Genomic DNA, 27,344 nt, shown 5'->3' on the forward strand with positions numbered 1-27,344 from the left:
ATAATCCAGCCCCAGGTGTCGGTAAGGCCAGGCTCAAGAAACCGTGTCCTAGAATGGTGAATTCTAAGAAATCATCGTGCGATTGTAATTAAAGGGGCGGATGTGTTTGTGTTGTGGTCTGTGATTTCCTGTTATGCGCCCCCCGCCCCGTGCGCACCTTCCTGGAACTCATCCCTGACCTGTGTCAGGTGAGGCTGCCGGTTGGGACAGAAGAGAAGCAAGGGATTCGGATGCCCAGTGCACCCCCACAGCCCCTTCAGGCATCTTCTCAGAGCCGGTCTGTGTAGAGCCAGACCTCTGTGTAGAGCCAGACCGTTTGGCTGCTTAGCTGGGGCTGTGAAGTGTATTAACTTGTGGAAAGAAGTGTGGGGATTAGTGCGAAGTGTTAGAAGCTTTTACAGGGTGTTGAAGGATTTTATTCAGAGTTCTCGGTTGAGAGCATTTCATTCTCATTCAAAAATTAGGCAGTTCGTAAGGACTGTGTGTGTAGGACAGTCGTATAAGCTTAGTGTATATAGAATAAACATAAAGTGCAAACCATTCCCTCAAGGAACTGCAGTGGGTTAAGGAAACAGCTTCATAATAATGAGGTAGTTTTAAGACGGGACTAGTGTTTCTCAGACTGTGTTCCACCGTCTTCTGAGAGATGTGGATACGGAAATGTTGAAAATACATGTCAAAAAAGCTTCGTTACAGGTAGGCTTATCAGAGTCTTTAAAATGCATGAGTCTGCAAGGAGGAGGATGTTGGTGTAGCACTCCCCAAATACTTTTGACTGTGGAACCCTGCTTTTGAGGTAATAGCTCAAAATAGAGGCTCTAGAGACTATACTTGGGAGGTTCAAACAATATGTTTAACAAGAATGTATAATAATGATACCCAAAGATGCTTAATTGTGCAACCTGATGCCTTTTCTATGTAACAGGCATAGAATAACAGAGTCAGGGTCCCCCTGAGGATCTGGAGAAAGCTGTGTATTCTGTTTGTAGAAAAACAGGCAGATTTGCACACTTACTCACAGTGCAAGCACCCACGCAGTTTCGTCTATAGTTTCAGGAGGTTTCTGGAGCATCTCAGCCCTCTCTGGTGAACCCAGCACTCTTTGAACCCTCTGTTAGTCTGTAAGAGTGTGAAGGATTGTTATGAGCAGGTGCTTACGGAGTAGGACTCAGCAGGGGACTGAGATCCAGGAGTCTGACTGGGCTCTTGAAGACATGTGGAGGCAGACAAGTCTTCTGTATTTTAGAGTTGTTCTTTTTGGATTTTGGCTTCCAGCGATCTGGTAGACTAGATGGGTAGTTTAAAAATCTTTTTGTATAGAATACTCACATGCTGGAAAAATTACAAAGAACATTCTTTTGCACGTATAGCTGAGCTCTGGGGAACTAAAGTGTAGTGGCAGGGCCTAAAAAAGGAGGCTGGTGAGCAGCCCTGAAGGCGTTACTGTCCTGGGAGCACCTGTTGGGTTTTATTGGCTATGCTTGGTGGGAGGGAACACACACACACACACACACACACACACTCTCTCTCTGTCTCTCTCTCTCTCTGTCTCTCTCTCTCTGTCTGTCTCTCTCTCTCTGTCTCTCTCTGTCTTTTTCTGTTTCTCTGCCTGTCTCTCTGTGTCTCTGTCTGTCTGTCTCTTCCTCTCTGAATCTCATAAATCCAGGACCCACAGAGACCTGCCTTCCATGCAGGAAGACAACAGGGAAACTTGGATATCTTGGTCTCTGCTCTACGTTTTTCCCTGTGTGTGTCGGGAGGTTGTGGAAATCTCCCTGTAACCCTGGAATCAGGCTGGTCCTCACGTGGGTTTGGGTTTGAATATAGTCTGCTTGCGTGGTCTGTTAATCAAACTGAGAAGTTAACTAAAAGTGGTCCCAAGGTGATAATGTCCTGGGATTCCTGATAGATGCAAATGGAAACTCTCCCTGGATGGCTAGACCTTCAACTCAGGCCCAAATGGAAAGCAAAGGTATTGGTAGACATGTGAGTAAATCTAAATAAGTATTGACAATATAAAAATAAGTTGAAAAGAGAGTAGGAGAGAAGAGGTAAAAGAAACAGAGAAAAAGCAAGAAATATCATAAAATGTGGTAGTGGGAATAATTCCAGATATGTCAGTAATCATGATCAACTCAGACTAAAAGATTGTCAGATCAGATAAAAGAAACAAATTCTAGCTGAATGCTGTTATAAGAGATTCACCAACAAAGAAAGGTTGAAATTAACAGAATGAGAAAAGAGATTTGGGGCAAATGCTATAACCAAAGAAACCCAAAAGGTGTTCATATCAGACAAATGCTATAGTGACACCAAAAGAAAATAATGTTTACTATGGGAAGAGTTGCAAACTATAGTTCATGGGCCAGATCTTGCTTGCTATTTTCATGTATTAAATTGTATTGGAACACAGTTATACCCATTCATTTCCATACTTTTGGGGGCTCGTTTTGTGCTAGGGCATTAGAGTTGAGTAGTTGCAACAGAATGTATGGTCCATGGGTGCAGCCCAAAACACTTACAGAAAATGTATGTTGTCTCCTGAATAAGACTTGTGCCTATATGCCAACATGGATGACTCTTGTAAAAACAACACCGAGTGTGTGTGTGTGTGTGTGTGTGTGTGTGTGTATATATGAAAAAAACCAAGCAAGTTGCAGATGTATACTAATTAAAAAAAAAAAATTTAACGTTTATTTATTTTTGAGAGAGACAGAGTGCGAGCAGGGGAGGGGCAGAGAGAGGGAGAGAGACACAGAATCTGAAGCAGGCTCCAGGCCCTGAGCTGTCAGCACAGAGCCCAACACGGGGCTCGAACTCACAGACCTTGAGATCATGACCTGAGCCAAAGTTGGACGCTTAACCAATTGAGCCACCCAGCCGCCCCTACATGTATACTAATTTTTAAAGGCTTGAAAACACATAAAAGATACTATAGATCACCTATAGTGATATGCATACATGTGCTAAAAGTCAAAAATGCAGGAGAATGATAGACACCAAAGTCAGGGTAGTGGTTACCCTCTTTGGTGGGAGGAGAATGCAGGTGAAGATTTAAGGGGTTTATTTCCTAAACTGGATGATGGGGATGTAGTATCTTTTTACCCTTCCGAGGGTCTTAAAAATCATCAGATGTACTTTTTAAATGTCTTATTTTATTTTGGTGTAAGATATTGATGATCCTGTGGCCATGGGAAGAAGTAGCACAAAGATTTCAGGGGGAAACATGCCATGTAATAATTTCCACATTTTTCAGGTAGCAAAGAAATTCCTAAATTAGAAGAGAAGCAGAGAGACCCTTCGAGGTCGTAGAATCTATCCAGCCCTTTGCTGGAAGAAGGATTCCGTTTTTCCATAGCACTTATTAGTGGCCATCTGGCATCTGCTTGAGTTTGCCATATGAGCGCAAGCCTGCCAATTTTATTTTGGAGGGTTTGAGTCACACAGAGTCATTCTAATTCCTCTCCCATATGATAGCTGTTTAAATACAAAGATGGTGATCATGCATCATCGCTGCCCCTCCCCTTGACTTCATTACTTGGAAGCTCTTTGCATTCAGTCTGGCTTGTCGGTTCCTGATACCCCGTTGGAAGTGAACCATTTGGTACTGACCACAGGGAGCCGCATGTTGTCCGACTGGCTCAGAGCAAGGGCGCAGCCAGCCCTGCCCCAGGGGCATGCTGCTTCTGTTGGGACACCTAGAATCCAAGGCAGGCTTAATTCCTGTGAGGTTTCCTGTCAACGAGGTCCTGACTTTGACAAGCTCTATTTTAGATGAAGGAAAAAAAGAGAATAAAAAGCCTTTTCCCCTACAATTGTTAAAAAAGCGTTTAGCAGGCTCCCCGCGTTGGGCTTTGTGCTGACAGCTCAGAGCCTGGAGCCTGCTTTGGATTCTGTGTCTCCCTCTTTCTGCCCCTCCCACTCGCTCTCTCTCTCTCTCTCTTTCTCTCTCTCTGTCTCAAAGATAAATATACATTAAAAAAAGAATGAAAAAAAAAGCATTTAGCAGATTGAAGATCACTACCTCCCCCTAGAAGTTTTTATGTGCCTGTCATGCATTATTAGCAGGTGCCTAGGAGAAAAAAAGGTGGTATTTTCTTTTTTCTTTTATTTTTGAAGTTACATACTTCATGTTTTTTTTTTAATTTTTTTTCAACGTTTTTTATTTATTTTTGGGACAGAGAGAGACAGAGCATGAACGGGGGAGGGGCAGAGAGAGAGGGAGACACAGAATCGGAAACAGGCTCCAGGCTCCGAGCCATCAGCCCAGAGACGGACACGGGGCTCGAACTCACAGACCGCGAGATCGTGACCTGGCTGAAGTCGGACGCTTAACCGACTGCGCCACCCAGGCGCCCCACATACTTCATGTTTTAATCAAGATGGTGCAGTGAGAAAGAGAGGTTAGCCGATTGATCAGGCTTGGTAAGACACTTTTGTACTTTAGTGGGTTGGTCCTTGACTGTGAGAAATTCCTCTTTTTCAGTTTACTAGGGTTTGGGGGAACTGTCTTATATTAAGTGAATTTATGAGATAATGATATATAAACCAGAATAAAATTTTAATTTGTATTTAGAGACATAACTCTCCAAGATGTAACTCTTGTGATTACTTTGGGCCCATCTGGAATGTTTTTGTTCTCTTTTGAGCAGGAAAACCTGCTTGAGAAACATGATTACTCTCAGTGTCAGAATGTTGTTTGAGTATCCATTTTATTTAACAAGTATTTTTTGAGTATCGTCTATGTGTGGCTTACTTTATAGTAGCGAACAAGGCAGGCATAGCTAGGGTAGCAGTTTTCAAATGTTTTGCTCACAGGACTTACACACTTAAAATTATTGAAGGTCCCCAAATTTTTCTGTTTATATAGATTACACTGATAGTGGCTATATTAGAAATTAAAAATGAGAGATTAAAAAATAGGTATTTATCACTTCATTTGAAATAACAAATCTGTTACCTGCTAACATAAATGACACACTTTTTCGATGAAAAATGACTACTTTCCAAAATAAAAGAACTTTAGAAGAATGTCATAGTTTCACATTCTTGCAGATTTCTGCAGTGTCTGGATTAGTAGGCGATGGCTGGGGTCTCTGATCGGATTCTGCATTCTGTCCATTGAGTTGTCAGACATTGTGTGGCCTCTGGAAAGCTCCACTGTAAATTGGTGAGAAAATAAGAGTGAAAAAGGCAAAAATTCTTATTGCTCCTTTGACAAATCACTGCAAATTTAGTGACTTAAAACGACACAAATCAGTTATAGTTCTGGAGATCACAAGTCTGAAATGGGTCTCGCCGGGCTAAATTCAGGGTGTTGGCACATGCATGTGCTAAAAGTAAAAAATGCAGGAGAATGATAAACACCAACGTCGGAGTGGTGGTTGCCTCTTTGGCGGGAGGAGAATGCAGGTGAAGATTTAAGGGGTTTATTTCCTAAACTGGATGGTGGGGATGTAGAATCTCTTTACCTTTCCAGTGTCTTAAAAATCAGTGTTGGCAGTTCTCTGTTCCTTTTAGAGGCTCTAGAGCATGTTTTCTTGCCTTTCCCAGTTTCTAGAAGCTTCCTGCATTCTTTGGTTTAGGGCCCCTTTCATTTTCAAAGCCTGCAATGGTCAGTGGAGCCTTTTTCACATTCCATCACTGTGACGCTGAATCTTCTGTCCTTTCTACACTTAACGCTTGTGAGTAGGGCCCACCTAGATAAACTAGCCTAGTCGCTCTCTTAAAGTCAGCTGATCAGCAGCCCGATTTAATCTACAACCTTAATTCCCCTCTGCCATGTAAAGATAGCATAGCCACAAATTCTAGGGATTAGGAGTGGATGTCCTAATCGACAGTATTCTGTCTGGCACGTTTAAGCATTATTATAAAAATAGTTTTGATCTCAGAGATCCCATGAAAGAGTCAGGGGACCTGGCTTCTGGGATTATGCTGTTTAGGAAAAATATGAGTTGAATGCATGTGTAAAGGAGATGGGAACTGACATTTATGAATGTCAGTTATGTGCCAAATAGTCTGCCAGGCAATTGACCGACATTTTATTGCTTGCTAAGTGTATGACCTTGGACCTTCCTAATTTAGCCTTTCTCATCTGCAAACTGGGTGTCGCAGTGTTAACCCTAGGGAGTTCTTGTGAGCATTAAATAATCAATGGGAAGTGCCCAGTGGATGGTATAGGAGGCATTGATAATTCTTGCCTTTCTACTTCCTCCATACTTTAATGAAAAATTCTTGATAGCTTGCCTAGTATTTGATCTTTTGATATGGCTACATTTTCTTTTTCTAAGAAGTTTTCCCTCAGGAAACAAAACAAATACTTTTCTTTTGAGCAGTTAAGTTTTTTTTTTTTTTTTTTATTTGAGAGAAAGCACGTGCGCGCGCACACAAGTTGGGGAGGGGAAGAGGAAGAGAGAGAGAGCGAGCGAGAGAGCGAGAGAGAGCGAGAGAGAGAGAGAGAGAGAGAGAGGGAGGGAGGATGAATCCTAAGCAGGTTCCATGCTCAGTGCAGATGCAGGGTTTGATCCCATGACGCTGGGATCACGACCTGAGCCAAAATCAAGAGCTAGATGTTCAACCAACTGAGCCACCCAGGCACCCCTGTTTTTTTTTTTTTTTTTTTTTTTTTTAAAGTTGGCTCCACACTGGGGGTGAGGGTTGAACTCACAACCCTGAGACAGAGTTACACACTCTACCAACTGTGTGTTTTATCAAATGACTTAAGATTAGGTTGTCATTAAACCATTATCACATGTAATTTTGTTTCAAATGTAGTCCCGTGTGGTTTTATTTTTAGAACGTTGGGAAGCATGATAGATTGTCGCAGAACAATCAAAGTGGCAGATATTATTTACTGAGTAATAAAGATGTTATTTTAACTTCTGGTAGGAGTTGTGCAAATGTCATGTGCATTATTAATTATTCAGATGAGTAGTTGTAATTGTCATGGATTGCTCTTCCCTGGACGAAATATCTAAACTAATGGAAAAACGAGAGGTGCTTTTTAGAGTTGTAGATGTAGCACAAATGACTTTTGAATTGCCATCTCGTCTGAGAGGGGAACCGGGCTAAGTTCCCCTTCGCCTCGCTTGTCGGCTCGCGGGTTCTCGGCCTCCCCCACTGCCTGTGATGCTGTCACTACAGAGCTCGTGTGTCATCACTTACTCACTTAGGGTCCCTGCACAGTTCCCTGTGTGGTGGCTGGCACATAGTAGGTGTGCAGTAGTGCTTACTGAAAACGTTCCTGAGGGTTGAGTAAGTGGGAAAACCAGTGTACCAAGAGACTACATACTGTGCGACCTTCTTTATATAAAACTCTAGAAAATGCAAATGAATCTGATCAAAAATAGAACAGGGATGCCTCAGTGGCTCAGTGGTCAGCTCAGGTCCTGATGTTGCTGTTCGTGAGATTGAATCCCGCATCAGGCTCCGTGCTGTCAGCACAGAGCCTGCTTGGGATTCTCTCTCTCTCTCTGTCTCTCTGTCTCTCTCTCTCTCTCTCTCTGCCCTTCCCCTGTGTGTTTCTCTCTCTTTCTCTCTCAAAAATAAAACAAATAAACCTTAAAAAGACAATAGAACAGTAGTTGCGTGGGGATGGTCTCAAGGATAAAGGGAGAATTCAAGAGGTGAGAGGAAATGTTTGGGGATGCTAGATATGCTTCTTATCTTTATTGGGATGATGGCTTCATACGTGTATACATATGCCAGACCTTGTCAAGTTGTGATTTCTTATACATCATTTGTACCTCAATAGAACTATAAAGTAAAGACAAAGAAATAAGAGAAGGACTCTGGGCTCGCCTGGCTTGAAGCAGGTTCCTACCGCAGGAGCGGGAAGTGTGGCTCGGTGTGAATCCGGTGCTCTAGCCTGGACTGCCAAACACGGCTGGAGGGGTGGCGCGGGATCCCAGAAGAACACAGAATTCGTGTGTTTGGAGGTGGGGAACGGTCATTTCTTACCTAAGGGTTGGGGTGCGCTGGACAGGTAACCCCATAATGTTCACCCTCGTGGTGAAAAGGATACATTGGTCACTTGGTTTTGTCTCTGCATCTATGTGCTATTGAAGAAGTAAAGGCGATTTACAATTGAATGGCCATTGGAGAAACTGGGGATACCGGAGAAAGTAGTTTCTGGCTAAAAATAGTTGTATTTGAATCTCTGAGGTCTAATAGCGCTCCCGTGAATCGTCTGTATTTCAAGTCACACTGTTTGGTCTACTCTTAGCTCCCTTACTGTAACTGCTTATTAGCAGAAAGGGTAAAAGTCGTCAGAACCATATCAGATCACGTTTGTTGGCATTAAACATAACATTGTAAACATAAGCGTGACATTTGAATTATGGTCAAATTGTTCTCTAACACATCGGTTGCATTAGGACCCACTCACGGTTTTCAGACAGGTGTCAGTAGAACCGACTGTCTTTGCCCAAGCCTTACTTGACAGGAGGGAGTTGTAACTGGTGAAGTTTGCCAAGAGAAAATCATCTCAGGTGGTTGTCTTTTCCTTATCATTTCACTTGCCAGTTGCAGATGAAACATTAAAAGCTTTACAGTTTGGGTTCAGAACCTTGAGCTCACTTGGGGTAGAGACAGTGGAAGGGGGATGTGACTCCTGCTTCAACATAGACACAAAAAGTCCCTATACCTTTTCTTCATATATTTTCAATCTATATGTATCCTTAAAAATTTTTTTTTAAATATTTATTTAATTTTGAGAGACCGAGTGCGAGTCAGGGAGGGGCAGAGAGAGAGGAAGACACAGAATCTGAAGCAGGCTCCAGGCTTTGGGCTGTCAGCACAGAGCCTGACACGGGGCTCGAACCCACAAACCATGAGATCATGATCTGAGCTGAAGTCTGACACTCAACCAACTGAGCCACCCAGGCACCTCTCTATATGTATCCTTTAATTTATTTTTAATTTTTTTTTTTTACAGTTTATTTATTTTTGAGAGAGAAAGACTGTGTGAATGGGGTAGGGCAGAGAGGGAGGGGAGAGAGAATCCCCAGCAGGCTCTGCACTGTCAGGACAGAGCCGATGTGGGGCTCGAACCCACAAACCATGAGATCACGACTTGAGCCAAAACCAAGAGTCAGACACTTAACCAACTGAGCCACCCAGGCACCCCTATATGTATCCTTTTAAAAGAAATTTGGAAATCTTGTTGTTTATAACATGCAAGGTTATTTATTTATTCATTTATTTAATTTAAAGAGTGAGTGGAGGAGAGGGGCAGAGGAAGAGAGAGAGAGAATCCCAAGCAGGCTCCATGCTCAGCACAGAATCCCACACAGGGCTTGATCCTGTGACCCTGGGATCGTGACCTGAGCCAAAATCAAGAGTCAGATGCTCAATCGACTGAGCCACGCAGGTGCCCCAACATGTGAACTTTTTTTTAAGTTTATTTATTTATTTTTGAGGGTGGGGAGGGGCAGAGAAAGAGAGAGAGAGAGAACTGCAAGCAGGCTGTGCACTGTCAGCAAAGAGCCTGACATGGGGCTCAAACCCATGAACCGTGAGGTGGTGACCTGAGCCGAAACAAAGAGCTTACCTGATTTAGTCACCCAGGCTCCCCACGAACTTTTAAAAGAGAATTTGAAGCCATGTTAAAGAAGTACGAAATAATTAATAAAATATTTTGAATATTTGTGAATATTCATTAAATGTACAAATATGATGAAATACAACCTCAAGTAGAGATTTGGTCAATTTAGAGAAAAACAAATACTTTAAATCTGCTCTTTTGTTGATTTAGGAAAATAGATGTATATTACAAAGAAATATGACCTTGAGCTGTTACTTTAGTTCCATCTTATTTTCCTTCTTTGTAAGGCAGGGATTATAACTATGTTAAGTGAGGTCTGAGCACCTTCATCTGGGGCCTGGAGAGAAGCAAATGCACGTAATTATTAGCCACGAGGATTCCTTGTTGGCCCATTGAGCCCTGGGAAGATTCACAGAAAGCTGAGTGGTGGTATATGGGGGAATGTAGACTTTCCTTCTGTTTTTTGTCACCTCTAAGAAAAAAAGTTGCTTCCTTCTCCTTTTGTCCCCCTTACCTTCTTTTCTTCTTTGGGACTTCAGATCTGAATGTTCTTTTTTTTTTTTCTTCTGGGAGAATAGTTTGAAGTGTAGGGCTTATACCAAAACGAAAAATCCTAATTAGTTAAAGAAAAATGGCATCTTTATATCTTTGGATTGTGGTTTGCATTGTTCAAAAATTGAACTTCAAGAATTTTCAAGTGCATTTCAGCTTTTCTCTTTGATCCTATTCTCATTAACGTGTTTTGGTTCAAATATTTGAGTTGTATGTTTGAGCTTCCAAATGGAGCGTACTTTTCCCCGGGGTATGCTTTATTAATATCACTGTAATGAAATCTTTGTATGTAAGTCTTTATCCACATTTCTGAACATTTCCTTAACATAGATTCCCAGAAGGAGAAATAGTAGGTCAAAGGGTATGAATGTTTTCTAGAAAGCATTTCTAGAAAGTTTGAATTGACTTACACTCCTAAATAGCCAGGAGTGAGGCTGCCCAGTGTCAGCACCAGCACCAGCCTGCTCTGTCATTAAAGACAAAACAAGAGGGGCACCTGGGTGGTCCAGTCGGTTAAGCATCCAACTTCGGCTCAGGTCATGATCTCGAGGTTCATGGGTTTGAGCCCCACATTGGGCTCTGTGCTGACAGCTCAGAGCCTGGAGCCTGCTTCGGATTCTCTGTCTCCTTCTCTCTCTGCCCCTCCCCTGTTCCCACTCTCTCTCTCAAAAATAAATAAGCATTCAAAACAAAACCCTCAAAAAACAAGAATGGACCCCCCCCCCCCCCCCCGCCACAAAGAGTTCACATACAAAATAACAACCAAAGCAACAAAAACATTGGTGCAATGTGATGGAAGGAAAATGGTATCTTTTATTCCTGAGCCAAGTAACACATGCTTCTTATAGAAAAAGAGTAAATGAAGTACAGTAAAACTTTCAGAGAGAGTTAACTTTTAATTTTGTTTATGATTAGAATGGTTGAACATTTACATTTATTAGCCATTTAATTTCCTCTCTTATGGAGGAAATCTCTGATGCTTTATCTTTTTTTTTCTTTATTTGGAGACAGAGAGACAGTGAGAGAGAGAGAGAGAGAGAGAGAGAGAGAGAGAGAGAGAGAGAGAATCCCAAGGAGGCTATGTGGTGTCAGCATGGAGCTGATGTAGGGCTCCATCCCATGGAACCCTGAGATCATGACCTGAGCTGAAACCAAGAGTTGGATGCTTAACCGACTGAGCCACCCAGGCGCATCCCCGTTATCTTTTTTATTGGATTTTTTTTTTTTTCTTTTTACGTAGGCTTCCTGTGGAGCCCAGTGTGGGGCTTGAACTCATGACCCTGATATCAAGACCTGAACTGATACCAAGAGTTGGAGGCTTAACCAACTGAGCCACCCAGGCATCTATCGATTTGTTTTTCAATATTTAGCATATTCATATTTTTGCTTTTTACCTTTAAATTTCTGTTTAATATAACCTTTTCCCTCAAATTATTGTTTGTACTATTTTTGGATACACGTTTAGATTGTAAATCTGTGGATGTTTTCCATTTGTGATTTATTGTTATTACTTTTATATTTGGAAGGATGAGGTAAATAGTAATCTAGCTTTCACACCTTTTAAACATTTTTTTAAGAGCTTTAATTCTTTGACTCACCTGGTGTTTGTTTTGCAGCACAGTATAAAGGAAAATCTTATCTGACATTCTTTTATTATAGTTAGCCAGTGTTTATGTAGTTAGAAAAAGAGAGAATATTCTAGGTGAATTTAATTCAAGTTGGTACTCAACTACAGCATATTCTGGAGAACAGAGTAATGGTAGATTACCCATCTTGCTGAAAGTTGGGCATATGAACAAGAATTTAAGATTGCAGTGATGCTTTAGAGTCTAAACGGGGAATGCATTTAATACTGAATTAAAATGTTAACATTTGCAGGCAGTAAGAATTTTGAGTGGCTGAATATGCTTGAAATGAACTTTTAGTTAGGATTTTTTTTTTTTTTAATGTTTTATTTATTTTTTAGAGAGAGACAGAGCATGAGCAGGGGAGGGGCAGAGAGTGAAGGAGACACAGAAACTGAAACAGGTTCCAGGCTCTGAGTGGTCAGCACGGAGCCTGACGTGGGGCTTGAACCCATGAACTGTGAGATCATGACCTGAGCTGAAGTCAGATGCTTAACCAACTGAGCCACTCAGGCGCCCCTAGTTAGGATCTTTTTGACTGCAAGCAATAAAACATCCAGCTCAAACTGATTTAGCTTAAACAAAAAAACCAAACAAACCATTTTTAAAGGAAATTTTCTGGGTTTGTGCAATTGGAAAATCCAGAGGTAGTCTTAGCTTTGTCTCTTGACCTTGCTTTCTTCCCTACTGGCTTTTTTTTCTTTTTTTTTAAAGTAGGCCTCACGCCCAGCTCTGAGCCCAATGCAGGGCTTAAGCTCCTGACCCTGAGATCAAGATCTGAGCTGAGATCAAGAGTTGGTTGCTTAACTGACTGGGCCACCCAGGGCTCCCCTCTCCCCCACTGGCCTTTTTAAAGGTTCTTAGTGATGGCCCCACCCATCTCATTTGATATCCTTTTAGATCCAAGTTTGGAAGAAAAGAATGCCTCTTCTGTGAAATTCGCTTCTAAATCCAGAAATTTTCCTGACTGGAACTTATTGGTACACTTTGGCTATAGGGAAAGTATGATGATGATTGGCCAGAGGGGGTCCTGAGCCCTCTCCAAACATAATTCATGTTGGTGGGGAATTCAGGTGCTGTTTGGCCAGGTCTGGGTCATGTGCTCTCCTCCTGGAGTCAGGAGTGGAATCTCACTGAGGCCACACAGGCCATACAGTTGGGGAGGGCTGATTTCCCAAAGAAACGCAGCTGAGGAGTAGTAGCTGTGTTAGGCAGCTTAGGCTAGGTTATGCTGCATGAGCCCCAGTCTGTGGCTTCCTATAGACAGCTGTAACCAAATTCCTTCTCAGTCATGCAAAGTCTAGTGGGGCCTCAGTTGCCCTCCGTGTTCTAGGCCAGGTGTCTGCCTTGGAGCCAGGCTGTCGTCAGAGCTTTGGACAGAGTAATAGAGCTGTCTCTCTATTTCTTTGTACTAACTGTATAGTCTTGCTGTCATCATCCATTAGGTACAAAAGGAATTCACTTTCTAAATTGGTACCCAGTCTTGTTTCTGTTTTGGGAAAGTACAGAGGTGACTAGTCAAGGGCCCTTCTTCCATTTATACTCTAGAGTCTACAGTTTAGACAGATTGTTTGTCTTTTTGTGAGTGTTTGGCATTCTTTCCTTTTGCCTTGTAATTACTTGTGTTTCTTCCCAGCACGTTTTTGAAGTGGTTTTATGGGGCGTTGAAATCCCTTTTAAGCTTCCCATGTTCCTCGTGTTTATTTTGAGTGATGACAAATTAAACATCTGAGCTTTTTGGTGATGATGTTCATGTGATTAATGCACCTTGGGCTTTCCCTCCAGCGGGACACGCCTGGGCAGCCTTTGGAGATGTGCTGGTAGTGACTTTCCATCCCGGCAGTGTTCCTTGATGGCTTCACATTTTCTTCTCAGGTTGTAGAAAGGGAGAGAGACTTTATTGCCAACCCTTTCTAAACATGAACTTCTAATTTAAACAGGCTGTTAGAACTTCCCATGGAAGGATCATTTGTGAAAGAGCCGTTGGTCACTCTGTAAGTGATCCTGTGTTACTTACTGTGGATAGTGCCATGTGGTCATAGTCAGAAAATAGCATCGTCCGCAGTGGCCCATTGACGATGTAAGGCCAGAAGATCTGTGGTGTTACGTGCCGAAGAGCTTGGGACTACTAGCTTCTCCCTGTCCCGGGACTAGCTCTTGTGAACGATCTACGTTCGCGTTTGTTTTATTTTTTTAAATGTTACTGCCTTGTTTACTGCCCTCAGTAACAAGTGTCTAAATTTGCAAAAGAAAGCCAAGGTGAATGTCTCATTGATTTTTGACAAAAGAAAAGTAATAAAAGGGACTCGGTGCCTCTTGACAATTTGGATTTTTGGTAGACTCAGCCATACCTAGGTTGTCAGTGGGAGAGAGAGAGAGGTGCATGTGTTTATAAATTCATTCACTTAGTCACGCATTTGCCTTTGTTGGGTATTCCGTGTGGGAACGTAAAGGCTTAGTTTTAAGTTAGTGTAACATGACAGCTTACCTGGTGACCGTGAATAGGCTTCGGGGGGTGAGCCTCCCTGGGATTTTCTGCAAAATCCGTATGTGCATTTCTCTGGGGAGAGGATTCTGTGGTTTCTATTAGATTCTCAAAGGGATCTAAGCTGTAAAGCTGTGAGGAACCTCCTCAGATGCTCAGAATACCTCGCAGTGGCTAGCCTGGTCTCCTCATTGCAGCTGCCACCCACCCTGTGAAAGCAGTACCTGTTGAGTATTTCAGGTGGCCCCTTAGAATGCAAGTGGGAAACATGGGCCATTCCTAGCCACAAAGAAATGAGCAGAGGGAAGGGGGCGGGGGGAGCAGTGTAGACTCTGGTGAGCACGAAAGTGACGAAGGATTACTTAGGGTAAAGTGTACCCTTCTCAAATGCTTGTTGATTCCTGTAATCCTGGGGAAGAGAGTTAGGAGCACAGATTCTAGAGCCAGACTTGCTGGGTTCAAATCTCGGCTCTGCCATTCAGAGTACTGTGTATACTTCAGCAGGTTACGTAATTTCTGTGCTCAAAGGTCCTCATGTATAAAATTGGGATAATACAGTATTTGCTTCATTAGATTGCTGTAAGGATTAAATGAGGTAATATAAAGTGCTGTGATAGCACGTAGCATATAGTAGGTGCTTAATAAATATTAACCCCTGTAGTGGAGTCGAGAGATTGTCCTCAGTAATGTAAAGAGCAGTCAGATATGGACGGTTTGAGTTTTGTGTGCATGTGTTAGAAATTTGTACCTATCTCCCAAAAAGTCACCTGCTCTCAGCATTTGCCCACTTATGAGCCGTTTTGGTGTGCAACCACCATAAAAGGTGAAAGAATACAGTCACATATCCTTTCAGGAGGATAGAGTGGTCTGTGTTCTTGTCACAGAATGTTGCATGATGGGGTTCTTGCCATGGAAGGACTAACTGAATATCATATTTCCTTTTTGTTTTTGGAAATCTACTGTACAGTCTTTAATCCTGATTTCGTCGAGGATATGGTGGTTGAAGACCCACAGTCTGAGATTTCACCTCTGTGATCAGTTCATCCGTCACGATTAGGCTCTAGGGGGCTACTCTCTGTCAATGCATCTTCCGACTCCTCTAATAATTGGGAGATGCCTCCCTCTGTAGTTTCATTCTTACTGTCATTATGGGTGGAAAATGAAAAATTATGAACTCTTAACTGTGTTCCATGAAAGTAAAAATCAAACGCAAAGATGGTATCTTCAGACTTCTTTTATAACTTCTTGAAAATGATGTGACACTTTGGGCAGTGCAGAGAGGAGACAGAAGGATGATGTTGTGATAGTTTATTTCACACATGCACCTGTTGGTGGTGATGGGAGAACACAGTGGGGAGAGCACATGAAGCTATACGTACACTGTGAGGCCAACTGCGTAAAACACATCCATGAAACAGTATTGCAACCAATGCATTAAATGTTAGTAGTTTTCTTCTGGGTGAGGAGATGATGCGTGATATTTAAATTATCTAAGTGTTTCTCCATCTTCTGAAATCTGTAACTAATATATGTTCTTTTTTAAATTTTTTTTTTTTTTAAATTTTTTTTTTCAACGTTTTTTATTTATTTTTGGGACAGAGAGAGACATAGCATGAACGGGGGAGGGGCAGAGAGAGAGGGAGACACAGAGTCGGAAGCAGGCTCCAGGCTCCGAGCCATCAGCCCAGAGCCTGACGCGGGGCTCGAACTCACGGACCGCGAGATCGTGACCTGGCTGAAGTCGGACGCTTAACCGACTGCGCCACCCAGGCACCCCTAAATTTTTTTTTTTAACGTTTATTTATTTTTGAGACAGAGAGAGACAGAGCATGAACGGGGGAGGGGCAGAGAGAGAGGGAGACACAGAATCGGAAGCAGGCTCCAGGCTCCGAGCCGTCAGCCCAGAGCCCGACGCGGGGCTCGAACTCGCAGACCGCGAGATCGTGACCTGGCTGAAGTCGGACGCTTAACCGACTGAGCCACCCAGGCGCCCCTGTTCTTTTTTAAATGAAACAAATCTTTTTGTGATACTGAAACAAAGATTCCTTTTTGTATTATTTTATTTTTGAGAGAGTGTGCACCTGTGCGCAAGCAGAGAGTGGGGCAGAGAGAGAGAGGGAGAGAGAGAATCCTAAGCAGGCTCTATGCTCCTAGTGCAGAGCCCGGTGTGGGGCTTGATCTCATGACTGTGAGATCATGACCTGAGCCGAGAGCAAGGGTTGGACACTCAACCGACTGAGCCACCCAGGTGCCCCCAAAGATTCTCTTTAAATAAAGTTTTATTGAGATACTATTTTTAAAGTTTATTTATTTATCTTGAGAGAGTCAGAGTCAGTGCGAGTTGGGGAGGGGCAGAGAGCGAGGGAGACAGAGGATCCCAGGCAGGCTCCATGCTGTCAGTACAGAGTCTGATGTGGGCTTGAACTCACAAAACTGTGAGATCATGACCTGAGCCCAAACCAAGAGTCAGACGCTTAACTGACTGGGCCACCCAGGCGCCCGAGATATTATTGACATACTGTACCATTCACCCACTTGAAGGTCTCCCATTTGGTGGCTTTCAGTTCACAACAGCCATCTGGCTATCACTCATCACCAATTGGAGAACATTTTCATCACCCCAAAAGGAGATTCTACACGCGTTAGCAGTCTCTCCGTTTGACTCGCCTATTCTAGACATTTCAGATAAATGGAATCATCCCACATGCAGTCCTTTGCGACTGGCTTCTCATGCTTGCACTTTGGTTGACTCACTGAGGAATCCTACTAACCTTTATTTATCACATGATATAATATACATTCTTTCTTTACTTCTAGACTTGGTGCCTTCAATTATGAACAACTTGTTGAATCCAGATGCCATTTTCTCAAACAATGAGATGAGCCTGTCGGACATTGAAATCTATGGCTTTGATTACGATTATACCCTGGTGTTTTACTCAAAGCACCTCCACACGCTGATATTTAATGCTGCGCGGGACCTTCTCATCAATGAACACCGGGTAAGAGCACAGGGACGTTGTGGTCTCCCTCCTCCTTCTCTTAGACGTTGAAGAGCAGCCGTGAGCGGATCTGGCCCTGTGCCTGGCACACAGACATCACTTAGTAAATTGTTGAATGCATGAGTAGATTTTGTTCCCTTCCAAATGACTCTATCCAGAAGCCTGTTGGTTTTTTTTTTAAACCACTTTTTTTGTTTTTTTTGTTTTTTTTTTTTTTTTTAAATTTTTTTTTTTCCAACGCTTTTTATTTATTTTTGGGACAGAGAGAGACAGAGCATGACCGGGGGAGGGGCAGAGAGAGAGAGGGAGACACAGAATCGGAAACAGGCTCCAGGCTCGGAGCCATCGGCCCAGAGCCTGACGCGGGGCTCGAACTCACGGACCGCGAGATCGTGACCTGGCTGAAGTCGGACGCTTAACCGACTGCGCCACCCAGGCGCCCCATTTTTGTTTTTTTTTTAAATTTTTTTTTTTTTAACGTTTATTTATTTTTGAGACAGAGAGAGACAGAGCATGAACGGGGGAGGGGCAGAGAGAGAGGGAGACACAGAATTGGAAGCAGGCTCCAGGCTCCGAGCCATCGGCCCAGAGCCCGATGCGGGGCTCGAACTCACGGACCGTGAGATGGTGACCTGAGCTGAAGTCGGATGCTTAACCGACTGAGCCACCCAGGCGCCCCTAAACCACTTTTTTTAAGGTATGATTGATGTACAAAAAGCTGTATACACCTAATGTATATAACTTGATGAGTTTGGGCATAGTGTATGCTTGTGAAGCCATCACAACCATCAAGGTCATAAACCATCTGTCACCTCCCAAAGTTTCCTCCTGCCCCCTTCATTATTATTATTGTTATTTGCGTGCGCGTGCGCACTTAAAATAAGATCTACCCTCTCAGCAGATGTTTTAGCAATATAGTGTTGTTTGCTGTAGGTGCTGTGCTGTGTAATAGATCTCCAGAACTTGTTTATCTCCCATCACTGGAACTTTGTACCGGAGAATAGTTGCTTTTTTTTTTTTTTTTTTAATCTCTAGATGTCTCTTTAATGAACGATTTTCCAGTTATGCGTTAGCGGAGATTGGGCTACAGACTCCGTGCTCTCATTTCTCACTGAGTGGTGACGGAGTTTCTCCCAGAGCTGATGAACCGGCAGCCTGCTGAGCTCTGGTTAAAAGAAATCCTTCAAATAATAGGCAATATTTTAACCTCATCACTGACTGGAGTTGTTCTGTTCTGTTTTGTTTTATTTTATTTTATTTTATTTATTTTAGTTAATCTATTTATTTTTGAGAGAGAGAGAGAACACACATGGGAGGGGCAGAGAGGGAGGGAGGGAGGGAGGGAGAGAAAAAGAGAGAGAGAGAGAGAGAGAGAGAATATTCCAAGCAGGCTCCACAGTCAGCATGGAGCCCAATGTGGAGGCTCAATCCCACGAACCCTGAGATCATGACCTGAGCTGAAATCAAGAGCCGGAAGCTCAACCAGCTGAGCCACCCAGGCACTCCTGACTTGAGTTGTTCTGTTTTGTTTTATTTTATTTATTTTCATTAATTAATTAATTAATTAATTTATTTTTGAGAGAGGGAGAGAGAGAACAAACATGGGAGGGGCAGAGAGGGAGGGAGGGAGGGAGAGAGAGAGAGAGAAAGAGAGAGAGAGAGAGAGAGAGAGAGAGAGAGAGAGAGAGAGAATTCCAAGCAGGCTCCACAGTCAGCATGGAGCCCAATGTGGAGCCTCAATCCCACAAACCCTGAGATCATGACCTGAGCTGAAATCAAGAGCCGGAAGCTCAACCAGCTGAGCCACCCAGGCACTCCTGTCTTGAGTTGTTCTGTTTTGTTTTATTTTATTTTCTTTATTTTCATTAATTAATTAATTAATTAATTTATTTTTGAGAGAGGGAGAGAGAGAACAAGCATGGGAGGGGCAGAGAGGGAGGGAGGGAGGGAGGGAGAGAGAGAGAGAGAGAGAGAGAGAGAGAGAGAGAGAGAGAGAGAAACTTCCAAGCAGGCTCCACAGTCAGCATGGAGCCCAATGTGGAGGCTCAATCCCATGAACCCTGAGATCATGACCTGAGCTGAAATCAAGAGCCGGAAGCTCAACCAGCTGAGCCACCCAGGCACTCCTGACTTGAGTTGTTCTTATATAAAGAACATTTGACTGTCTTCTGGTGCATAGTGTTGTTGAGACCTTATAGTAAGGAAGGCAAAAAGAAACACTCAGAACCCAACGTGCTTTTCTGTAGTCCACTTTGAGTATCTATTTCAGGAACCTGAGTGAGAAGCATCCTCAGAGGTCAGCAGGTCCTAGTGCCCTTTGAGAACCCCCAGAACGCCCCCGAGAAGTGCAGCTCCAGGGTCTGTCTCAGACCGGGGTGCATTTCTGCAGGGGGCACTTCTGATTTGGCGGGTCGAACAATTCTGCCTTCAGACAGCTTTCACCATCGATCTCTTCTCTTTTATTCCTTCACACATTCCTTCAGCCTTTACTAAGTACCCCCTCTGTGCCAGGCCCTGTGGTAGAAGCAGGGGGAGTGAGGATGAGTAGCATATGGGGACCAGCACTGTAGTGGGGAGGCAGTCGTGTAAGCAGAGGAATTATGCGGCCACCTCCTGGAGGCGTCTCCGTGCGTCTGAACAAAGAGCTAGGGATGTGTAGAGGATGTTGGGACAACTTTCTCTGCCTGAGGGAATTAGGAGAACAACAAAGAAGGTGATACTTCCGGGACCCCGGGAGGAGTTTGTCAGCAAAGGTGGGCTGGGGTGGGCAGACCGGTAGGTGTGCGAAATCTAGAAACCTAGATCAGGAGAACTAATGTTCTATACCTGATTTATCTGCTAAGATAGTGTTTAGTCTGCTGGGCTATGTGTTCTGTTGTCCTGCCATTATGCTGGCCAAGATGTCTCTTTTTCCAGGCTGGTCATTCTGAGTTTTTTCAGCCATTCCCGTTTGGCTGCCTTTCTGGTCTTTTATCATTCTCAGTTACCCTTCTTTGTGTGTGCTCTGGTTTATCCCCCTCACATGTGAGTCCCCAAACTGAAGATGTTAATGCAGGTGGGGTCTGACTAGTATGGAATAGAGGGAGACCATCACCTCCCTGGTTCTGGATACCATACCTTTATTAATGCTGCCAAAGTTTCCATTGGTTTTGGATCCTCACCATTTGAGGCAACATATTTCCTGATCCCCTCAGCTTTTGGTTATCAGTAGACTTAATAAGCAAGTCATTTTCTCCTTATTCAAAATTCAGTAATGGCATGTGTCAAAAATAACCTTCCCTTCTGCCATTAAGCCAACAGGCAGCTTTCTTTAGTTATGGCCACTTTCCCATATGTAAACCCATCTAGCCACTTGCCATCCAGCTGCATTTGCCCATCTGTTCAGGAGACTCTCTTTTCTTCCATCGAACCTGCAGACGTTTCCCCTGACTGTGAGGATGAAAGCAGAATGTGAACTAGCTGGTCCCGCCCTCCCTGCCCTGTCTGCCAACCTGCACCACCTGTCCACGACCCCATGGGGAGGTTGAACTGAAGGGGTGTTGCATTGCTGATGGTCTTCTAGACCTAGGTCATCTGTGGCATTTGCTGTGACTTTGATTATCACTCGTAAAATAGAGGTCATTTTATTAACAATCCTGTCTGTTGATTTTCTGCTTGGTGCTAGAAGTGCAGGTTCTGGAGCCTGACCGCTGGTGTTCAAATCCTGACATTCACCACTTACTTCTCAGGTAGTCTCGAGAAACTCACCTGGTTTCTCTGAGCCTCAGTCTCTTCCTCTGTGAAATGGGTACAGTAACAGTACTGTCCTCACAAAGTTGTTGTTGTAATTAAATGAGTTAATATATATAAAGTGCCTGGCCCATAGAAAACAATAAATGTTAGCCATTACTGCCTTCCTTCCTTTCTTTCTTTCTTTCTTTCTTTCTTTCTTTCTTTCTTTCTTTCTTTCTTTCTTTCTTCCTTCCTTCCTTCCTTCCTTCCTTCCTTCCTTCCTTCTTTCTTTTCTTTCTTTTCTTCTTTCTTTTCTTTTTTCCTCTTTCTTTCTTTCTTTCTTTCTTTCTTTCTTTCTTTCTTTCTTTCTTTCTTTCTTTCTTTCTTTCTTCCCTCCTTTCTTTCTTTCTTTCTTCCCTCCTTTCTTTCTTTCTTTCTTTCTTTCTTTCTTTCTTTCTTTCGAGAGTGCGCACACAAGAGAGACCCTGAATAGGCCCCTTGTTGTGTAGAGCCCAATGCAGGGCTTGAACTCAGGAACCATGAGATCATGACCTGATCTGAAATCAAGGTCAGATGCTTAACCAACTGAGCTACACAGGTGGCCCACTACTGGTATTTCTAATATGCGTGACAACCATACAAATAGATGTTGTCTCTGTTTTACAGGTGAGGAAACTGAGGCTAATGGAGATGCGCACGTAGTTCAAAGCCGTGAAATCAGTAGGAGACAGAACCAGAATTTGAACTCAGATCTGTTTCCAAGGCATAAATATTCTTTATTCCATGTTGTTCCTTGTGGGATTAATAACACCTTTCATTTCCACCCTTTGTTCATATGGAAATAAAATATTCATGATAAAAAAAATTATGAAGATAAAAAATGTATGAAATGTGGGGGAAAAGGGAGACGAAACAGGTGGGGAAAAAGAGGTACAATCATGATTATAAAAGCTTCTGGACTTAAGATCACTGAAGTTTCATTCCCATTATGTCTGTTTGTTGCTTGGATAAAAGAAATAAGTCATAACACTAATTATGTCAGGCATATTAATAGAGTCAATTATGCTTATGCAGATTTTTCTCTCGCTCTGATTAAACAAAATAATTCTTCCAAGAGGCATTTAATTTGGTGCCATTTTTCCTGCCAAAGACTAAATGTACTTGTAGAGATGGAAAGACATCTGCTTTTGAGATGCACAGTAATAGAACAGTAAGTTTGCAATTTAGCATCTTCCCAAAAAGCAAATGTAAAAGTTCTAGCCCCTTAATTATGCTTTTTTTTTCTTTTTTTTTTTCAGAAAAAGAAGTTTTCATAAAAATAGAACAAAATATAGGGTAATGACTGTATTTTCCTTTCATGGGTCCACCAAGGAATAGAAGGAGAGTGATAAGAGTTCTTGACTTCATGTTCCACATCCATACCCTCATCAGTGTTCCCTGTCATTAACAGGCACTGACATTCACCCGTTTTTTTCAAATCTGGAGCCTAACATCAGCCATGACGCCTCACATTCTCCTGTGCTCCACGTCTGATCTCTCAGCAAATGCTATGGGTTCTTGCTTTCTCCTTTTTTATTAAAAAAATTTTTTTTTAATGTTTATTTTTGAGAGAGAGAGAGAGAGAGAGAGAGAGATCATAAAGGGGAGGAGCACTGAGAGAAGGAGACGCAGAATCCCAAGGAGGCTCCAGACTCTGAGCTGTCAGCACACAGCCCGATGCGGGGCTTGAACTCCCGAGCCGTGAAATCGTGACCTGGGCTGAAGCTGGATGCTTAACTGACCTAGCCACCCAGGTGCCCCTTCTTCTTTTTCTCTTTTTAAAATAAACCGTTAATTTTAGGAGAGTTTTAGGTTTTTAGATAAGTTGCAGAGGTAATACCAAGAATTCCTGTGTCTACACATGCCTGGTTTCCTCTTGATCACAGTTTACTGTGGTACATTTATTGCAGCTGAAGAACCACGTTCATAATGTTATTATTAACTTAATGAAGTCCATAGTGGGTTCAGATCCTCTTAGTTTTTACCTGATGTTCTTTCCCTGTTCCAGGGTCCCATCCAGGATGCCACATTACATTTAGTTGTCATGGTTCCTTAGGCTCTGCTTTGACAGTTTCTCACAATTCCCTGTTTGTAATGACCTTGCAGTTTTAAAGAGTACTAGTCAGGTATTTTTTAGGATACCTTCTCTTGGGATTTGTCTGCCATTTTTTTTTTTCGTAATTAGACTGAGGTTGTGGGTTCTGGGAGAGGAAGACCATAGAGGTAAAGTGCCATTCTCACCATATCGTATCAAGGGTGCGTGCTGTCTACATGACTCACCGCCATTGATGTTGGCCTTGATCACGTGGCCGAGGTGTGTTTATAGCGTCTCTGCACCGTGAAGTTACTCTTAACCTTTCTATGCTCTGCTCTTTGGGAGGGGGTCGCTCTGTGCAGCTGTGAGCTCTCTTCTCACTCTTTCAAAAGATACTCGTTCAAAACATGTTCTAACTCCATCCCCTTCTCCCCCCTCCCGACCACCACCTTGGGCCAGGCCACCATCACCCTCTGACCATATCACTCCTGGACCCAAGGCCCCCTGAAGCCCTCCCAGCACACTTGGAATGACAGAGAAGGCCTTCCGTTGCTCCCACACCCCCACTTTCCCCCCCACCTGTCCTCACACCAGAGTTCTCGTTGCTCCTTGAACTGCCAGGGCCTTTGCACCTGCTCTTCCTCTGCTTTGGACGATCCCTCCTGGCCCCAGGCGGTCTGAGGCCTTGCTCCTCAACTTCTTATTCTTTTCTTCAGCTCTCCAAGCCCTTGTAGAACATTCGCTCTGTATTACTTCTCACCACGGGGCATTCTGCTGGGTGTTTGTGTACGTCCGCCTCCCCATGGTGGGATGTAAACTTAGGTCAGCGACTGTGCGATCTGTTCCATCTGTTTGCTCCTGCCGTATTCCCAGGCCCTGGCGTAAAGGACCCGCTCAGTAAGCACGTGACCTATTTATTGAATTACACGGTTAGATGAGAGTGTTGTGCCTGGTGTGGAGTCACCATTCAGATGCAGGTTGTTTTGTCCTCGCTTCCCATTTTGTGAAGATTTTGGAGAGCTTTGTTTTCATGCCCTTTTGCCCTGCCACTGACTAGACGCATAATTTAGACTCCTGAAACGTTCAGAGACCTCTGAAAAACCTATATTTATCGGCATCTGGACCTCAGGAACTCAGCAGCGGTGCTGTGATGTATAGGTTGCTAGCCCTGTGGAGAGCTCTGTAATTAGCTGGAGATGTGGCCAAGCCGCAGACCTGGAGGGACAATGTACACATTTCTGGGTATGCAGAGTGGGCACTCCTGGGTATTAACTGCTTGAAGCTGTAAGGGACATTTCTGGAGCATCTTGCTCCACCTTTGTCCCCATGTGATAGCCTGCTCAGATTACCCTTGGAATTAGAACCAATCCAGGTGCTGAAGGAAACCAGGCAGGGTTAATCAAAATCCCCAGTGCCGTTAGGTCTTTTATCTTTTTATACCCTTTGTTCTGCTTTTAGAGACACCAGTAATCTTCCCGACACCTTGAGTGAGTCATGTTTTTCAGGCTGGTGGAAAGTTTCTCAACTCTGAAGAGTCCAGAAAATCTGGTCCTAGGCCAGTGGAGAAAAGCATAACCCCCTGGCTGATGGGAGCAGCTCTGGCTTCCTCGATGGGACAAGCCTGTTGACGGTTATTCTCAGAGATGCCGTGAGCTCGTGTATGTGTGTGCACACAGGCCCGTGCACGTGCGCACGTGTGTGGGTTGGAAAGGGGCCCGCCGTGAGGACATTTTTGACTTGATTGGTTGCAGGGGAAATCACAATTCAGGGGGCACGAGTGGAGCAGAGAAATCACCCCAAGTCTGTTTCATTTTTCATATGAAGGAAGGGGTGGGGGGGTTAAATGACTTGCCTGAAGTCCTCTGGGAAGTAGCAGAGGCTAGAAGAGGGGGTCTCAAAGCCCAGGCCTCCCGATTCCTAGTCCAGCAAAGCAACTCCGTTTCACTGCAACTTGCTACGGCTACGTGCCAGAGACTGCCCCGCCACCCCTCAGGCTTCCTTTTTTTTTGCTTTTTGTTTTCCTAATTAAAAATAAATTTTTTAAAAGATTTTATTATTACTATACCTGATGTGGGGCTTGAACTTACAACCCCAAGATCAAGAGTTGCATGCTCTGCCGACCTAGCCAGCCAGGGGCTCCCCCCGCACGCATCCTTTGCTTTCTTCCCTCTACTTCACCTGCGGTAGGTCTCCTGGTATCCTTACTTTGGAGATGAGAAAACCGACACTTAGAGACTTGCCAGGGTCACCCAGCACAAAGAGTAGGACTGGGATTTGATGCCTGGTCGCTCAGCGCTGGGGCCTGTGTTCTTTGTGACAATAGTGTCCCGTGAGGCCCTTTCAGCCGCCTGTGACATAAAAACATGGTGTGTCTATCGGGAGTGGCTCCCCAAGAATACACCGCTCTGGGGCCCACGGGTGGGTGCGTGGCCGTGTCTCCCTGTGATGTCTGTGTCCTGCTGGGGAGTCTGGATAGACCTCGTTCAGAGAAGAGCCGCCACAGCCTCCAGGAGTCTGTGCGCAGAGAGCGAACCCTCTGTTTTTGGTTCTCGCGCCGGTGGCCAGCCCGGTGTCCCACCGTGAACCTCCTGAGCGAACCCACCAGGTGGTCGGACGCGGTAGGCTCTGCCGTCACAGGATGGGCGTCTCCTGCAGTGGCTCAGCGTTCATCAGAGTTGATTACAGGTGGTTGACGTGGACTCGGGTGTGACTTGGACTGGGCTCAAGTCCGGCCCAGCCTCTGTCTATCTCTGAGCCTGAGCCGTTCGCTTGACTCTGCTTCTCAGATTATTCAACAAACGGACATGAGATGCTCGACCTCCTCCGTGCTGGTGCCGTGAGGAGTACGTAGAATAAAGTTGCAGACGTGTCCAGAACAGCGGGTAGCACGTGGCTCAGTGAAGAAGCACCTGTCTCAGGAACGTTGAAGTATCTTCCCCGGGTCCTCCCCCTTCCTCCTCACTCCCAAGTTCCGGAGGAGACTCCAGGGATGGGCAGGATTGCGGTGCCGTGTGGTGGGTTCCGGGCATGTGTGTGTGAAGTGTGTTAGTAAAGATACGGAACCGCACACAGCGTTCAGAGGTCTTGGAAACGCCCCTGAGTGGAAATAGCGTTTGGTGATTTCTTGGCATGAGTGGCGGGCATCAGATAAATGAGCTCAGATGTGACATTTCAGTCAGCACTTTGTGCAGCTCAGACACTTGCCACGTGCAGTTCAGCTGGTGGGAGAAGGAAGCGTCCTCACCCAAACGTGGCCCTGGTCACGACAGGTTAGTCCAGTCCTGCAGAGAGGCTCCTGTGCGTCTTGATAGCTGTCTAGGTTTTTACGTAAGCAGTTGACATCGTGATTGGGAGATCCTGGTGACACAGCCTCTCTAGGCTCAGGAGTACTCTCTTGTCCCGCAAGACTGTACTCCAAGGGCAGAGGGGAGTCGGGAGAGCAGGCAAAAAGGCCCAGGCCTGACCCCCCGCCCCACCGCAGCCCAGCTGTGTGGCCAGGCCACATTGTTTCATTCAGTGCCCTGGTGCCCCATCTGTAAAATGGGAATGGTAGGGCCCGTGTGCAGTAGGAGCAGATACCGTGCTCGGTACATTGGTGCTCCCCTTGGGGTAGCCGGTGTTCTAATTCTGGGATGTGGGGAGGGAGAGAAGCACTTGGATGCCTAGTCCAGTAGATAAGAATGGAGCTGGGATTTTTGCAGAATTCGAAGAATGGTTTAAGAATAGGAAATGCCAGGGGAACCTAGCTGCCTCTAGAAGTCATTGTGTGTTCTGAGTCACAGTGTTCGAGCAGGAACTGGGTACCACACGCTGAGGGAGGGGCCCTCTTGGGCCGAGTGGGTGGGAGACTGCACCTGATAACGGTGAGGTCTTTCCAGCCCCCGAAGGGAGAGCAGCGGCTGACAGTCCAGATGAGGAAAGCAATGAACGCTATATGGAGGGCCCCTGCCCCCCTTTGAAAAGTTTTCTGCTTGGGTTGCTTCATGAAACCTGGTAGTGGGGCCATGCAGGGGGCTCATACACTGAGGTGCTCACATGTGAGCTGAATGGATGGCTGATAACGTGTTGGAAGAAGTTGTGCTTCCAACAGAGGGGACTATTCAGTAGCAGCCTTAAATACAGTAGGAGGAAGTGAAGTCTTGGAGATAGAAGCAGATGTGTCTCCGGGGTCTTAGGGAAATAGGAGTCCCAAGGCAGAGGGATGGGATGGGCAGAGGGAGTTAAGACGAGAGAAGCTGGGGCAGGGGTGAGGCCTTACCTGTGTCTGGGCAGGTAGACGGGAGTGGGTGGAGGGAGGGCACTGTGGCCAAGAGGAACTTGGTCTGAGAACAGAGGGCCAAGCTGTGCTCTG

The 27,344-nt window shown here is 44.5% G+C and overlaps 1 protein-coding gene across 2 annotated transcripts in view; it reads left to right on the forward strand.

Annotated features, from left to right (window-relative positions):
- Positions 1 to 27,344, forward strand: part of NT5DC3 (5'-nucleotidase domain containing 3) — an 89,233-nt gene that overhangs the window by 4,401 nt on the left and 57,488 nt on the right. For both annotated transcript variants that reach the window (XM_058741585.1, XM_058741584.1), the window contains exon 2: positions 17,024 to 17,208. In XM_058741585.1, the coding sequence (XP_058597568.1) occupies positions 17,024 to 17,208 (185 nt within the window). The remainder of the gene's footprint in view (positions 1 to 17,023; positions 17,209 to 27,344) is intronic.

The sequence above is a fragment of the Neofelis nebulosa genome, chromosome 8 (assembly GCF_028018385.1).
Source record: "Neofelis nebulosa isolate mNeoNeb1 chromosome 8, mNeoNeb1.pri, whole genome shotgun sequence".
Classification (NCBI taxonomy): domain Eukaryota; kingdom Metazoa; phylum Chordata; class Mammalia; order Carnivora; family Felidae; genus Neofelis; species Neofelis nebulosa.